A 17102-nucleotide genomic window follows, 5' to 3' on the forward strand; every position below is an offset into this window, starting at 1 on the left:
TGAATAGATGCAAGACATGTTAGCATTTAACCGTGTCAGCATGAATGACAATAGTTTTTGAAACACTCTTCAAGCGTGTCAAAAAATTAGCTTGCAAAGCACCAGCCCATGTAGGAACATGTTAAGCTAAATATGATGGGTGAAGCATATTGTTAAAAGTATATCTCTTAAAAAAATGGGAAGGAAATGAAGAGAGAGAAGAAGAGGAGAAGGAGACAAAGAGAGGGGTTTGCCAACCTATAGTAGGCTGAGTGGTAATTGAAGAGTTTGATTCCGAACGTAACATTTTACTCCCGTGATGATGAACTAGAAAAAATGACACAGGACATGGGTCACATTAAAGAAAATCGTTAGCAGGAGAAGAAATCAAGTACAGCAGCTGAATATGCAAGAGACTTGGAGCACCAGGCCAAAAGACAGGACTTGCGCAAAAGCTGTCTCTAAGTGTTCTGAGGGGAGTCCTCAAAGATCTCCTACGCCAAAAGGAAAGGGTGCTTGGACAGACAACTACAGTCCCAAATGTAGCTGTGTAACAACAGTATTTATCTGCTGACATAAAGAAGTAATATAAGCTAAAATGATTTTATATAACTAGGTGTAATACTTTTAAAGCTGTTCATGAGTTCTTTAAAATGTGATTTATCTGAATATACGAGGAGCACTTGGTGGAAATTAAGATTTGCTAGGTGAAGTGGTTAAGGAAAAGTCTGAACCTGCACCACTGACATTCATGTCTAATCATCCCTGACTCCAACCACACTAGGTTTGGGACCATTATGATGTCCAGTGTCTGGATGATTTTATAGAGATTGGTGTTTCTTTAGACCCACTGTGTTGACATCTGTTCATGTATTTCCAAGATAAAGGGATAAGGTACTATAGATAATACTGAGTATCATAATAAGGAATTCCAATAAATTAATTAGATAGTTATTAAGTACTGTATCTCTCACTGTCAAACCAAGAACAAATTGCAACAGTCTACATGTCAATAGACCTGAAAAAATGTTTGGGATACAACAGAACTAACCAAGTTAACACTTCAGTGAAGTCAGATCTTCTGAGAAACCTTTCATTTTTTACTATCCTGCACTTCTGAGGAATAAGAGTAGAAAGCTATAAAGTATGGATGGCTCTGCAGGCATAAATGACTTTTCCATAGTGCAAAATCAGGTGCTAAATTTCAGGTAGACTTATCTAACACCAATAAATGTAATGTTATTCCTACATTTAATAAACAATAAATGCAATAAATTGGTAAGCAAAATGACTATTTTTAACCCTGCTAAAAAAGCCACACGTCATCATAGCTTATGACAGCATTTTTATGACGCTATGTAAGAAGTTTTAAGCGTACCTTTTAAGCCAAAGGTTTTTAGGCCTTAATGGCACACAGTCAGTCCTTACAGGGTTCTGTTCTTTTTGGATTTAACAGAGCTTTTCTTGTAGCTTCTTTTTAGATTTAACACCCTTGAATTAGCATGACAACTGCTACAAATACGAGCTCTCCACCCTCTCAAGATCTATAACAAGCTGCTTAGACACTCTGTCCCAAAGCAGAAACTGTATGAGATGGCTGACACTGGAGTAAGGTCTACAGGACAGCTGACATCATTGTCTTCACTAGTTCACTTGCTACTCCTAAACCCTTCTGTGCTGTTCTTGCACTATGACAACATTTATTATTATTATATTCTAGAGAACTCCTAAAAAGTAAAAATGCAGTAAATTTAATGCTGCCAGGTAATAGGATGTTATTACCTAGCTACAGAACATCAGGTCACACTGAAGATAGCAAACAGTACTTTCTGTAGTGTTGCTACTCTGGCTGCTATTTGACTTGTTTCTCTCCCACTTCCTTCACAAATGGATTTTTTCCTACCTCCAAATGTGCCTCCTCAAGAATGATGCCAGACTGAGCCTACCTTCCCACAACAGAAATGGGCTTTCCATTGCTGTGTACTGAGAATATAATGCACCTGATACAATGCCCTGGAGGGCACAGTGATAGAACTCTACCTCTCTGGAGCACAGCGTCCTCCAAAGCAGAATGTTTCCCACTTGTATAAATGCCAGTGAAAAGACAGGGTTACAAAGGTAGAGACTGAAAGACTAGGTGCAGCCACCAGTCAGAGAAGTATTTTGTGGCGGTGGGGGTGTTACTCATCAATTCAGTTGTCTTATTTTGATTTAGTACCTTAAAACTTCTCTCTTGCTAAGAAGGTTATACTGGAAATTTCTGTGTCCTACTTCTGCAAAGTCATACAAGCCTCTTACATGCCATAAACTCTATCTGGGCAAAGTTCAATTCTTAATTCCACCACTCTAACACTGAAGGAACTGTGCAGAAGACATCACAGTTATTCCAGACATACACCAGTGCAACTGAAGAGGATCTCAACCATGGCATTTAAAGTTTACAGAAATGTGACATTTAGTGAGATGATGTTTACAAGAACTGGCATTTTATAGAAGTCAATCTCCATCTTGAGACAATGAATGGTGACTGCATTCAAATAATAATCTGCATGTCCATTTTAACAGTTTGTACATACCCCGGCAAGGATCATTTTTCACTAAGAACTCATCAAGTGCCATCCAGCCACCTCCAACACGAACCATGACTGTACTTCTTAGGATACGAACAAGGCGCAGTTGTTGAGAGTCACCAAACTGCAATAAGAATCAAACAATAGTCTGAGGTTCTCAGTCATTCAGATGCAGTTCAGCACTGATAGGTTAAAAATCAGACACTTAAAAGTTTATTTTTATATTTAATCATTAGTGAATGCTAAAAAAATAAATTTATTTATGCAGATTATTAAAGCTGTTAAGATTTCAAATCAGATGGCACTGCATTAATCCAAAGAAGATGGCAGGATGTTAAGAAAGAATCTCAGGTTTAATTTTATGCTTGATTCTCAAATGTCTGAGTTCATAAAGGAAGCAAAATTAGTAATACATTATTTAATTTGTTACACTCTGCTTTTGTGCAAATTAATGAAGATCTATTTGCATTATTTCACTGATAAAATCTTCTGCAACAGTCCTGATTTTTAATTATGTCAGCTGAAAGGAAGACAGCATCACTTTAAACAATCAGTACATGGGCTGGAAATTCAACATGTTATGTGTTGCACAGTTCTATCAATTGATTCATTTACAGGAATATTTTCAGGTATAGCACTGAAACTGCTCTCCAATAGCAAAGTGCATGTGAGGAAGAGAACATTAAAGAAGCAATTAATGATTGATAACTATCATTATTGTCCTTTGTTATAAACTGTCACTCCTCTGTCTACCCATCAAGGTTCCTCACAATTCAGAGATGCACAACAACCTGTTTCATACTAAGTTCTTGTAAGAGTCCATTATTCCTTTGGCCTGATGGCCAGGTCAAATGTATGTTTTCCTCTTGAAACCTTTGTAACAAAACCTGTACACAGTACCTCCATTCAAATTTGGATCAAAGAAGACATGTCCAAAATGTTGACCTCACAATCTCAAGAAAACTAACCAGAAGAATTCAGTATTTTTTAGCCAATGCTACTAAAATATTTTGATACCAGATTATCAGGTCATGTGCACTGCACTCTCACACAAACATGCAGAGCACTCACTAAAACCAAGAGGAGCCAAATGCATCTGTTTGGGACAATCTCTGACCCTTGGGGAAGGCTGGCCATAACTAAATTGTACCTACTTGCTCCAGTGAGGGGACTGAAATGCTTTAAATGAAACCACACAAACATGCTCTCTACTTGTTAGATGACTTTAGTTGTTTGGTACTACTAAAGCCAAGAAGAGAGAGTAAGTTTAAAGGACTATTACTTTTAGGAACCAAACAAAAGCAAAGATTGCTGCTTAATTCAATAATAAGTTGTATTTGTTTTAAGTAAGAATATTCACATGAGCATTCCTTGTAAGGGCTTTTTAATAATGCATTCAATATGTGCCAAAGAACCATTTTATAAATGTAGATCAAAGTTTTAAAAAAATGGCATCCAAATTTTTATTTTCATTACCTTATTCCTACTGAGAACCTTTCTAGAGATTCTGAAGATGCTATCTTTTTCCTTTTCTTTATTTTCCCCCCATCTCAGCTTAATTATTCAGTTAGACACTTTCAGGCAACTATACCAAGGATCAAATACAATCTCCTCTGGAAACTGCCCACCTAGCTGTGGTTAATTCAGACAGTGAGGCTTCTGGAAAGTAACACACGTATCTACCTATCAAGGCATTTCTTCTCACGGTAACTCAGGTAATTTCCTCCTTAAAATAGCCTGGATACCAACTTTCTTTGAAAAGATTTTAACAATATTTCAAATAATCAGAGGTAAAAATTTAAGGGAGTTTAAGCTACAAAAAGTACTGTTCTTAACAACAGCCATATAATATCACTGTCACTAGAGAAGCCTCAGCTAATTGCCTGTAGGTGCTTTCACTATAGTGCTGTTCTGCACCAATAAGAGTTAGATGCTCTCAAGAAATGCTGTATGTTTCCCAGATCTGAGAGTACAGATGGCAAGATAAGAGGATTAACATAACTTCAAATAGTCTTTTCAAAAAGAGACTTGCTCTGTATGTGAAAAACATTTCCAGTTATTGCTTAGATATACTGCTTGAGGCATGTGGTAAGATTATCCACTGCTCCGTGCTTTTTTCTATACTTCAATAGACTTTGATAATAAGTAAGAGTGCACCAACATTTTCAAAATTTTTAGATTTAAAATGGCTAATGCTATTAACACTAACATATCCAGAATGGATTACACATATTATTGCCTTTTTAAAAGCATAAGATACTAATGGTATCTAGCTTGCATAAGGTACTTCCATTCCTACCAGGCAAATGTGATGTAGCAGTCTCGGAAGCTGTGCATCAGCATGTAGCACAGGTGTAAGCACTGGTTAGAATTTGCTCCCCATACCACTTTGGTATGACTCACCAATGACCCAGCTGACAAAGTATTCTTAGAACCAGCTCCAACCCATTATAGACTTGCCACAGCTCTTAAAAAATACTCTGGGAGATGGAGTAGTCTGAACTGGAAGTGTTGCCTATTTGCCTGTTTCTGAAATACGTATTTAATAATTCACTGTGTTAGTACATAAAATACCAAAAATCAGCCATGTTCTTAGTCAGTCTGCTTGATTGCATAGAGATTCTACCTTTTATTTTCCCCCCAAAGATGAAAGTATTTTTCATTTAATTTGCAATAGATCGGTGATATGACACTGGGATCTGTTTAATATGGTTAGCCTTTAATCTAATAGCCTAAAAAAGACATTACAGAATTTGGAAGGATTCCACTATAAAACTGGAAACTGATCAGATAATAGTAATCTTTATAATTGCAGGGGTTTTTGCTCAAGATTTTTTGCTATGGGAATTGCTGCTGACTATCATCTGGTTCCTTTAAAAGTAATCTCCTTAATGAGGAAAATGGTCAAAGAAAGCAGGTGAGGGATTGTAGAGGAGGGATCCTGAGACAAGGAATGCTCCATAGCATTTAAAGAAATACCACAGCTGACCAGCAATGAATTAACTGAATATGAAAGCACGGCAAGAAGATTGACAATTGCAAGGTTAAATCACTATGCATTAGAAAAAAAGAAAGGGGGGGAGAAAAAGGAAAAAAAAAAGAAACTTCATAACACATTCCACTGGTTATACCTGATTTCCCAGGAAGAACTGATAAGAAATGAAAAATGGAAGAAAGACACAATTAGTTTACAGGAAATTCTCTACATGACTCTAGAACACATGCAAACTAACACATTAGACATTCTAAATAAAGTATCTACTTGAGGGACGAGCAGGTAGCTAGCCATCCAGAGATTGAATATGGAAAATATTCAAGGCATTTGTTTCCTTCCCGTTGCTGTTTCTGTGGTCTTGTAAAATAATCTACAAGTATTTATTAATCTCATTTAGCTGCATATCACATATTCCATTTGAAATCTTTCTGGTTATTGGATCCAGGGAAAGCAGTGATCTAAAATTGTTCTGCAGATATCTAACACTTTGCTTAAACTTTGGAAGTACATGTTTTGCAATAAAATGACAAGAGAGGGTAGAAGTGATTGAATACACTTTGGTAAAAGGTTTTTGAAGTACAACACAATACCACAAGAAAACATCAGTCACTGTTTTCATGAAATTAATACAAAATCAGCTACAGTTTAAACACTTTGGGTATCCAGGCAAAAAGACCGACTTCTTGTTTGTATTCAGTATCGGTGTGTGTATGTATGCATGCAGTTAGCTTTTAAAAATTCCTTGTAATTAAAAACAGCTTCAGTAGTTTCAGCAAAAATAAGTACAAGCAGCAGCATTTTTCCATATTTTTAGTCTATATTTTCTAATAAGAAAAAAATCATAAAATGTAGACAATCTTAAAGAAAACATATAATTGTCATACAAGATTCCTATAAATTAATATAGCTTAATTCCTTCCATAAACCACGTCATATGAAGAAAGCTGAAAGAACTGAGGTCCTTAAAAGACTTACCCTGTACTTGTTATCCCCAATCTGTTCCACTTGAAACCGTTTTGCACATTTACATTTCGCTACCTGCCTTGTAACCTGCAAGAAACCACAACTGGGTAATTAGTTTACTGTAAATATCACATTTCTAAAGACTTGTGTACCTAGTCAACTTCAAATTATACACGAGTGAAAGTAAAACTAATTATTAAAGAATGTGACCCCAGTAGAACAGAATGCAACTTAAGAAAGCAGAGACTGTACCTCATCTTCAATTTTGTCAGCATCTGTAAGAGGCTTATATGCATCCTTATTTGGATGAAGAGCTGCTACAAATTCATAATAGTCAATATATCCATCACCATCTCTATCAAAAATGTCTGCAACAGCACTCATTTCAAGTCGGCTTGTTGGGAATTCTGCAAGACAAAGACAATAACAACAGCTAATTTTTTTTTTTTATTTTCAAACCCATTGCAAGGCTTTAACACAAATATTAAAAGGTTATGAGGCATTTTGTGACAGATAATATCTATTAAAAAAAAAAAAAAAAAGCATGGACATTCAACAGAGTGAAAGAATAATTCAGAAAAATGGTATTTGGATCTCCAGTGTTACCCAGATACTGGATTAAAATGAGTATCATAGTGTCTTGAAGACAAACACAGAAAAAAGGGCACAGATTAAACTGTAAGATATACATTTGATTTTTTTTAACATTTTGACATTCAAAGTGCATAAAGTGTCGTAAACTAACAAGATAAATTATTAGTGATGAAAAGTTAAGTGAGCATTTCACCGCTAATTAAATCTGGAATTCAAGGCCTTCCCAGTGCATATCCATGAGTGGTGTTCTATGAAATGCTTCTTCAGATGAAGTTCACTGCAGCAGAATATTAACCCACACACAGATTCTCAATTAAATGGTCAAAGGAAATTTCAAGGTGATGAACAGGGATTATATGAGGCTTTAACACTCATAACAAATTGATATCAAGTGAGTTAAGTGGGTAAGTTATTTAACCTCGTGGTGCTATGGGTTTTTTTCCCATCAATTTCTGTCAATTCATGCAAAACAGCAATGTCCACATAATTGCATTTCCTAAAGTTGGGGAAAAATATATAGACTACAATAGTCTCCTGCTGAGTAACTTGGAGATGCTAAAAGCAGTCCAATTTCAAATCTTTACTGTTCAAAGTAAAAGTGTCCATAATCTGAAGAAAAAGGATTCTTTTCAGAAGTAGGCCCTTATTTGCTATGAGTCTGTTACAAAAGGGAAACATGATGACACACAGATATATTGTAGAAGACTTAAAATTACCGCCAGCTGTGCATAACTAATAAATACCAATCCATCATGAAAGCTAGGAAAAGTCCCTTCCTAGTTTGATTGCCTGGCATTTTGACCCTTATTATATAGGCATACGAATATTGTCATGGTTCATGGCAACACTGGTTTCAAAAATTACATGGTTTCCTTCTATAATTGAAATTATTCCATGCAAGTTCTTCTATAAAAATCGTATGATTATATGAACTGATTCTGAAAATAATCTGTAGCTTACATAAGGTACATTTTATTATTATGACTAATGAATGAAAAGTAACTGCTGAAGTAACTACTGTACTGTAAGAAGGACAACCCAAGTCCAGTAAACCAGCAAATTATTAATTAGACAATAACATAAATGTGACATTTGTAACCTGATTCACAATGTAAAAAAACCACAAATAGTTTCTAGAATCTAGAAATATTTTCAAGTAAAATAATTATAAAGCAATAAGAATTTATAAACTCAAACAGGCTGTGACCTTCTAACACAATAAACTGCTTAGTGTACACTATATCGAAAATAAAACTTCATGAGATGTTTGTTCCAAGTTCAACATTATGTTAATTTTAAAACTTACTTGAAGAAAGAATTCCATCAATAAATTCCTGTCGTGTAATCTTCCCATCCTGATCTTTATCAATCCTCCTAAAGAAGTCCATCACGCGAGACTTTTTATGGTTCATCCATCGCATGTATTTTTTCCTCCAAATATCAAAATCAAAGTTGGCAAATTCTCTCAGCTTAATAAAAAACAGAAAGAACTTGTTTCAGCTGAAATCCATCAATCTAGAACATCAATGAGATAGAAAACATCTGCATTTTGTTGAATAACTGGTTCTTTGAGGACCTACATAAACATTTTAAATATCTTAACTCTCCTCATTTAAAATGAGGATGACAGCTTTTAAAGCACACTAAAGCACATGTATCACAATGTTTTCAGTAAGCTTTGTCGTACAATATAATACCACAAATATGGAAGTTGTTGACAATTTAATCCAGGGAAAAGAAAATTACACAAAAAGTATGTATATTCTGTACAGTCTTTTTCTGACCTCCTCAAGTCTATCCAAAGCATCATTAAGTCGTCTTCTTCTTTCCAAGGCCAGAAGCCAAACCTGCTGCCATTTGCTGACTAAAAGGTTTACCCGTGGATTCTTGGTTTCGATTTGTGCCTGGGATGCTGACGGATAAATGCCTGGTGTTGGGGAACGCTTTCCTGTTAAAAACATGATAAAATGCGTAAGTCTCACGCAGTTCAAACAAAACAAACGTGCATGTGAAGGGTACTTGACCTTCCTAAAATGTCTCCTTGCTGTCCCAGATAAGGAGGTCATACCCTGATATGATCCCACAGAATGGGAAATTTTTTCTTTTTTTTTTTTTTTTTCCATTTTTGGGGAGTGACCAAATGGTGGTTGCAGCATCCTCTGTCTTGCCAGAAGCTGCTAGTAGTGGATCCACTGCACAGCTTAAATCAAATCTCTGTAGATCTCTCAGAGTTGAAAAGTAAACAACCTGATTTTAGAAGCAAGTTTCATGTATGGGTAAATATAAAATACAATGGGTAAGTATACCTAAAAATACAAAAAGCAATTTCATCATTTGATTCGCTTTCCACTCAACTTCACTAAATACACTTCCACTTGGATCCATATAATTTCATAGACAGTAAGAGCACAACTTTGTTACTACACCTTTATGTGAAGTTGTTTGCACTTTCAGATAACGGTAGGTTTGCAAAGGCTCAGCATGTACTTGCTCCTGGAAGTTTAATAGCACTTGAAAGGCTGCACACTCTAAAACTAGGTAGTGATGAAGATTAGAACAAAATTTAAAAATACATGTCTGCCATGAGAAATTTCCTCACAGTGAAAGACATAACTAGAAATGAAAAATAGAGATGATTAGAAAAATCAGCCAAAAGAATTTCACCCTATTTCATCAGAAGCTAATCAAACCTGTTAGATTATTAGCAACCTGTAAACTTTATAGATAGAGCAATGGTACATGCACCCCACCTCAAAATACATCGTTACTTACTGCCTGCTCTCCCCTTATCAAGGACAGGAATATGAGATTGTATTGGAGTGGGTTCAAGTGCTTTTCTTTTATGGGTCTTTGTAACTTTATCCACATCAGGTTGTTTTCTAGTCATTTCCTCCATGAATGTCTACAATCAGATAGAGGTGATATTAATTAACAATACACAAAAGTAAGCACAGGAATGAAAGACACATAAAAAAGCAAAACAACATTAAATTACAAAGAAAGGTACAGAAAGACACTTATAATGCAGGCCTCAAAAAACAGACGCAGTTAAAGGTTTTGTAGATATGAAAAACGGGCAGTATAAGCTTTTAAGATCACTATGCCCTGGCTGTTAAAGGAAGTCTAAGTCTAAAAATCAGTCTGTCAAACTCCTTTATTAACTGTATATGGTGAGGAGAATTTTGTGTCTTTGCCGTTCAGACTGCAGTTCATTGAAGTGAGACAGCTCTGGTGTGTAAGCTGGAGTAAATCTGTGAGCATTCACTGCACCAGCAGCTCCCTCTGGCACTTCATAAACAAATTTTTGAAATCCTATCAGTAAAACCACACTGCAACACTAGTTCTAAGGTGGCAGCACTATAATATATTTCATGTGGATTTTCTTTTATTCTTCTTATTATCCTTGTTCTTATGGGGAATTGTAGGTTTACTTTTAGAACAGTGTCACAGTGGGTTATCTCTATGTTGAATAAACTACAAGCACACCATACACATACAAAACACATGACCCAGTGTCTGAAAAGGGATTCAATTATGAGACAAAAAAATCTAAGGAGATTCACACTTGACTATGAATCCTAGAAGAGATGTGAGCACCACATAAGTGACACGTTTCTTAACATTCCTTACCTGATGTTCGGCTATAAGCGCTTTAACTTCCTCAATTTCCTGGGGAATAACCTCTTTATCTTTTTCAGTTAGTGTAGTCTCTGCCCACTGCAACCAGGACAGCAAGGCTTCCAGCAATTCCTGGTTAGCAATAAGTCCAGCCAGAGCTCCTGCCAATCTCTGTTGATGTTGTTTAGCCCATGCTAAGACCTTGATAAAGGAACACATGTGTGAGTATGTGCATATCTGAAAACCTTCTCAAGTATTTAAAACTGCTCTAGTGATGGTAAACCCAGATTTACCTCTTAGGCCTATTGATGTTTGAATACCAAGGGTGTTACACATAGTGGCTGATCACTAAAGGTAGGTAGGTAACTAAAATTCCTAGTTCAACACAATTTTTCCACAGATATTCAGGATTAGGTGCTCCTAAACACAGTAACTAGCACATTCAGACAACATATTAAGAATTTTAACAAACAATAAGTGTAAGTTAATGAATCACACAGTATTTGGTGTCCATCTTCTTCCTGGACACTTTTGAAGCCATACTTTGCTAACACCAGTATTTTGGTTTTCTTTAAACTTAATATAAAACAGAAAATACCACCTTAACAGCTGAGGGTGGTTTACTCTCTACAACCTACCTGTAGCCACTTCAATAAATTTGAAAATCTTCTAGATTAAGGATATGGTGGACTGAAATACTCTCTGATGCAATCAGAAAATCCTTCACATTTGCTCTGTAATTTCTTTGCTTTGTAACTTTTAAGTTTACAACTAGAAACTATTGGCTTTCCTCACCTGGGAAGTGTCAAACAGAATTTCCTTTAATACATACAAACAAGGAAGCTTGACCATCTGCTTTAGTTCTTAAAGCCCTGTAAGTTTTCAAATAAAACCTAGGGAAGAATGGTATTCATATTCATCACCGCAGGTATTTTAAACGTTTAGTTCTCAACAGCTGGATCATTTCCTGCCAGTGTAACCAGCATATTAGTTGTCAGCTATGTTCCAGTCAAAGATGGACTGCTGCAATGAAGATGGTTTGACATATACTGACCTCTTCAAACCTGGCTCTGATGATTGTTATCCAGTGCTTAATGGTGGTGATGGAGTCTGGGTGGCAGATAGCCAGAATAGCTTCTCCCATACTTGTTGCTTTATTCAGTTCTGCCTTTTTCTCTTCTAGTTTCTTCATAAATTCCTAAACCAGAGGTAATAATTTCAATTAGATGCTGACAAAATTTGCAAGAGAAATGTGAGTGCATGATCTAGACAGGCACAAGCCTCTTGCCTGCTCAAAAAGATTCAACTTGCAAAAGGCAAGTTTAATTTGAATAAGAAAAGCTTAAAATGCTTTAAAAACCTATTCTACATAAAGTTCTAAAGAAAACTCTAAAACCTTTATACCAGCTTGCCACTCCTTAAAAGCCCACCAGCAGAGTCTAAATACTTGAAAGACACACACCCTTAGTAAAAAAAAAAATAACCCCAAAGGAAAATCAGAGCATTTAGAAGGGCTGTAAACCAACTATATAATGGTTGGAATCACTACTGGCAACATTTCAATGACTTGGTTTGTCATTTACAGTAATTCTTCATAATAAATTATTGAGCTCCTAGCAGAGGATGGAAATGTCCAGCTATAATTACACGCTCAGACAAGATGACAGAGGAGTTCAGGAGCAGCTATACTAAAACACAACTGTGAAAACTCAGCAGCTGAGGGGGAGAGACACAGCAAGAATAGAGACAGCTAATTAACCATCTGTTTTCAGAGGCACTGCCATGTGGGAAAGATCTCGTAAAAGCAAAAGGATGTTTACAGCTTTAGGCATCCAAGCTCATTCCTACTCCTATGATGGCAGGACCAGAACTGGGTGCAGGGGGGAAACAGGAAAAAAAAAACTGAAGAAGGACTTTTCCCATCTTTTTAATATCTTGCATTTCTTTCTATTTTTGTCCTTTTTTTTTCTTTTGTTAATTCTTATTACTGCAATGGTTTTACTATTCTGCCTAAATGTGTATGTCTGTGTCTCTTTATGAGTACCCTTAACTGAAACTGCCAACATCTCTCAGTGCCTAGTGGAATTTTTTTGAGCCAAGTCAGATCCTAGAAAATTCAAAATCCCCAAAACATTGTAAAAACTGGTTCTTCAACAGATCATAATGACATTATCCTGTTTCTTTACAAAGTATGAAGTTATTATGAAATAAAAGTGTAAAAGACATAATCTACCTTGTTCTAGAAGCCTGGAATATGTAGACTCTGTATTTAAAGGGATTTGTTGCTAACTGTCTTTGATTTTAAGCTTAAATCATTGTCAGAGTTTAAGACTCAATCATAATAGCAAACCTCTCAAAAAACCATGTGAATCCTTACACTATTTCAGTTTAACATAGTTTTGGAAAAGTTGAAGTCGATTGTAATGAGAGATTACCAAAATAAGCCAGGGCTAGGAGAAAAATGAGCAGCAACATTGTTTCCCCTGCCCAGCTATACTAGAATATCTCAAAAATTAAATCTACAATTCATTACATACAGTGTATTAAGCTTTCCATCAGTAGGGGATACTAATTGTGTTGAACTCTGTGGCAATCCAGTGATACAGACATATTTATAAGAGAGGAGATGGGATGCTTAATCATTCAGCAATGCAGTGCATTAACACACTACAGATCTCAGTCCCTAGACAGGAGGGGAACTGACAGAAATCTCTCTGCCTCAGATAGTAGAATTCACTAAATCATGCGCATTAATCAAGGAAATAAAATCAGAAACAGGCATAAAGATGGACCATTTGGATAAAATATTGTCCTGAATAAACCTTTCAACACATAGCTGAATACAAATGTAGTAAAACTATTTTACTAAAATCACAGTGACAAAAGGAAAATACATTTCATATTTTTGTAAATAATTTCAGTCACACGTTTTTGCATGAATATTGCAGCATTATAATACATACATGGTATTTACAAGTAATATATATTCCTTCTTCCCTGATTTTATTTTTTCTTCTTGAAAGTTAATGTTTTAAACTTAAAAGGAGAGATCACTTTTTTGAGGAAGATTGTGCAAGTGGTAAAGCACTAGTGTCATAATCTTTCTTAGCTTTACAGTTTCACTATTTCTATTACTTAGCCCTTCAGAAAATGTGGTTAGGAGAACACCTTCCAAAGCCCACTCAATAAATGTAAGTACAGTATGGGCACATCTAACAGAGAGCCTGGTTGTGTTGTGCTAGAGATCATCCTCCCCAGCTAGACAGGGTTTCTCAGAGACAGACTTTGCTTAGCTTTAAGGTTCCAAGTTATGCTGCAGCTTTGGCAACACAATTCTGAACACTAGTAAAGAAATATTCTGTTAACCCATCCACTGTGCAGTGGAAGAATTTAAGGGTTTTTTCTATTATTTCAGTGGACCTAAGATTTCATTCCATTCTTTTCTATGTATTCAGAAGATCAAAAAGTCAAATAAAAGGGAACTGGTGAAGCACATGTGGAGAAAAGGCAGCTAAAGACAAATTTTATTGCATCAGAGACATCAGGTTTCTACTGTCAACATTAGTCAGCACACAGTGATGTATACTTACGTTTGATCCCTACATACATTCGCCAGCTAATCAATAGCACTCAGTTTCCAGGGCCCTAAATTAAAACTGACAACTTTTTCAAAACATTGCATTCTAAGTACATTGAAAACGCCTTAGTTAAGAACCATTAAATAGTCATATCTTGCATGCATTCCTCTGCACAATAGGATTACCAAATTCAATATAAACAGGATGCTTTTTCACTCTCCATTTCATAAGTTTTGCTATAACTTTCTTCAGAGCAATGATGAACAAATCCATGAGTTATAATTTGTTCTTTAACACTGTGGGAACTACACTCTTGGTACTATTACTACTGCACTTACAACAAGTTTTGCATGGGCTTAAATGTGTGTGTTTATAGCCTCCTGTTTGAGGACTGAAAACAAGACCTCTATGCTCCTTAGACATTTTCCCACTTCGTTACTGCAAAGTTAGTTTAATGGCCTATAATGTACTATCTGCAGTAGTTAAGCCACTGCAGTATTTCAGTGCCTAATATATATGAAGTATGACAGCATGCTGTTTCATCATGACAAAAGGTTAACAGATAACAACATCACTCTGCTGACATTTACAAATGACCTTGAAAGAAAAGAATATGCCATTTTGATCAATAGTGCTAAGATGACAGCTTTTGCTACTGTAGCTGTCTGTGTTGTAATTGCAGGCATCATATATTCCAGAGAGAGGTTTGCATTTGTCTCTAAATGTTTATAGCAACTTTCTAAAGGCCATTATTTCTTTAGTAAGCCAAGATGACACAAACAACAGCCCAAAACCAGTATAGTTTTTAACTACATTAAATTTCTAGCTTCTCTATGAAAGAGTTGCAAAAAACAACACTGGATGCTGGATATAACTATATGGGACAGACTGCCTCCTTTCCTCTGTTTTACCCTCTATCAGACCAGTTGGACTGAAGAGGATTCCCTCCATTTTCTTGCTTACTCTGTGCTGCTCTATCAGTGTACGCAAGGCCTCTTCATCATCTGGAAGGACACCGTGAAAACGAAGAGCCTGCTCTGCCTCTGCCAGCCACTCCAAAAGTACATGAACAACAGAGTGGAATTCTTCTGCCTGTTAAAATACAAAAAGTCATGGTCAATCATGAGGGAATCTGACAGATACACTGCAGCTTACACAAGGAGGCTGAGCCCACATTTGGAATCATTAATCACAGAGCAGTACTGGCACATTATCTTTCCATTAAAACGTCAATGATACACAGTACTACATTTTCATAACTGTAAAAATAGCTCATGCTTCTCAAAAAATTATAGGAAGCCTAAAAGCCTGTTCATGCTTTTAGCCATCTGATTTATAGTGTATTTGCAGCTCAGTTGAGAATGTCATGCCTTTACACTGACAAATTACACGGGCTCTGCTTTCAGGGACCAGCTGGAGAGATGAGAACTGTACTTTTTGCACAGCCTAAATCACCAGTTAAGCAAAATGAATTGACAGCCTGTGGGAGAGTGACCCTTTTATGTCTGGAGAAAACAAGAAAAATTCACCTTTAGGTACAACCACATTCAGACACAATTGGAGTTTGAGGTAGCTCAGAATTGTGTCTGCTGAGAGACTGGAGAGCTGGACAAACATAGTGCCCTGGGAAAAGCAGAGCAGGAATTTTGTACACAGCTGATACACTGCTGTTGCAGAAGCCCCATTCTAGCATCAATCCAAGCTACTATATCTGCAGAGAGCTGTACATCCAAATCATCTCAGGTTTGGAAACAATACAGATAGACCTATTTGTTTAGGATTGGTACCAGACAATATTGATGTACAGAGACTGTTCTAGCTCCTGAGTGCACTCAGCACAACTCTGTATTTTCTGCAATGTAACTCACAGTGCATTGCTATTGTGCCAATATAAACAAGTTTTCAATATATGAATTTACTTCGTTCCAATAAGAAATAAGAAGCATAATTGCAGCCTCCACCTTCCTGTGAACAGGCTGTAGTTCTGGATCACCCTTCATGCTTGACTGCAACTTCAGTGATTTCCTTAGATGGTAAGATCTTTGAAACATTTGTTTCATATTTGTGGTAGAGACTAATAATAACAGTAATAATAAATGCTAAGAGGCCCTATTTATGTGTTGTGGTAAAGGGATTCAGACAAGGTAAGCAGAGCATGAGCAATAAAACAAGGATTTTCAAAACAAATGACAGTGAATGACATTAAGTGAAAATCAAATTAAAGTTTTTGCAACTAGACTGCAAGACATTTTCACTAGTTCTCATAGAGTACACATAGTGACAGTAGTATTCCTCTACCTGTCGAAGGGCCTGTTCCAGTCGTGTTTGCTTGGACACTGACAGGGCACAAACCGTCTCCCAGCGAGTGCTTAGCTCCTGCATTTGGACTTTGACCCATGAAGAGTCATCACGACTGCCTTCTATCAGCTCCCTTGCAGAGCGCTTCAGAGCCTGGATACTGCTTGTTCTTTTTCCCAGCTCCTTCTGGAAAACCTAGGCACCAGCAAATATATTTGAAATGTTTAATTCATTAAGGCATACTTATGCCAAAAAACAACAAAAAACTACTGGTTATGAGAAGAAATCAAAATACAGATTTATTTCTGTCAAGACTAACTCCACCTGATATAAAAAACAAAAGATTCCATATGAAGATATTTACATTCTCTTCTATCATAACAAAACTAGAATATGGTACGAAAATATCAGGCAGTTCATTCTGATGCAATGTAAGGGAAACCTGGTCTCTTTACCACGCTGGCTTTCCACTCTTTATCAAAGCAATTGATCTCATACACTAACATT

The 17102-nt window shown here is 36.3% G+C and overlaps 1 protein-coding gene across 1 annotated transcript in view; it reads right to left on the minus strand.

Moving 5' to 3' along the window:
• The window catches only part of LOC139668697 (dystonin-like), a 301638-nt gene that overhangs the window by 6344 nt on the left and 278192 nt on the right, over positions 1-17102 (minus strand). Inside the window, 12 exon segments of the mRNA XM_071548494.1 lie at positions 238-306; positions 2556-2673; positions 5681-5698; positions 6520-6594; positions 6760-6914; positions 8408-8570; positions 8886-9049; positions 9874-10003; positions 10732-10920; positions 11774-11917; positions 15261-15389; positions 16596-16790. Of these exon segments, the coding sequence (XP_071404595.1) occupies positions 238-306; positions 2556-2673; positions 5681-5698; positions 6520-6594; positions 6760-6914; positions 8408-8570; positions 8886-9049; positions 9874-10003; positions 10732-10920; positions 11774-11917; positions 15261-15389; positions 16596-16790 (1549 nt within the window).

This window comes from Pithys albifrons, chromosome 2 (assembly GCF_047495875.1).
Source record: "Pithys albifrons albifrons isolate INPA30051 chromosome 2, PitAlb_v1, whole genome shotgun sequence".
NCBI lineage: Eukaryota > Metazoa > Chordata > Aves > Passeriformes > Thamnophilidae > Pithys > Pithys albifrons.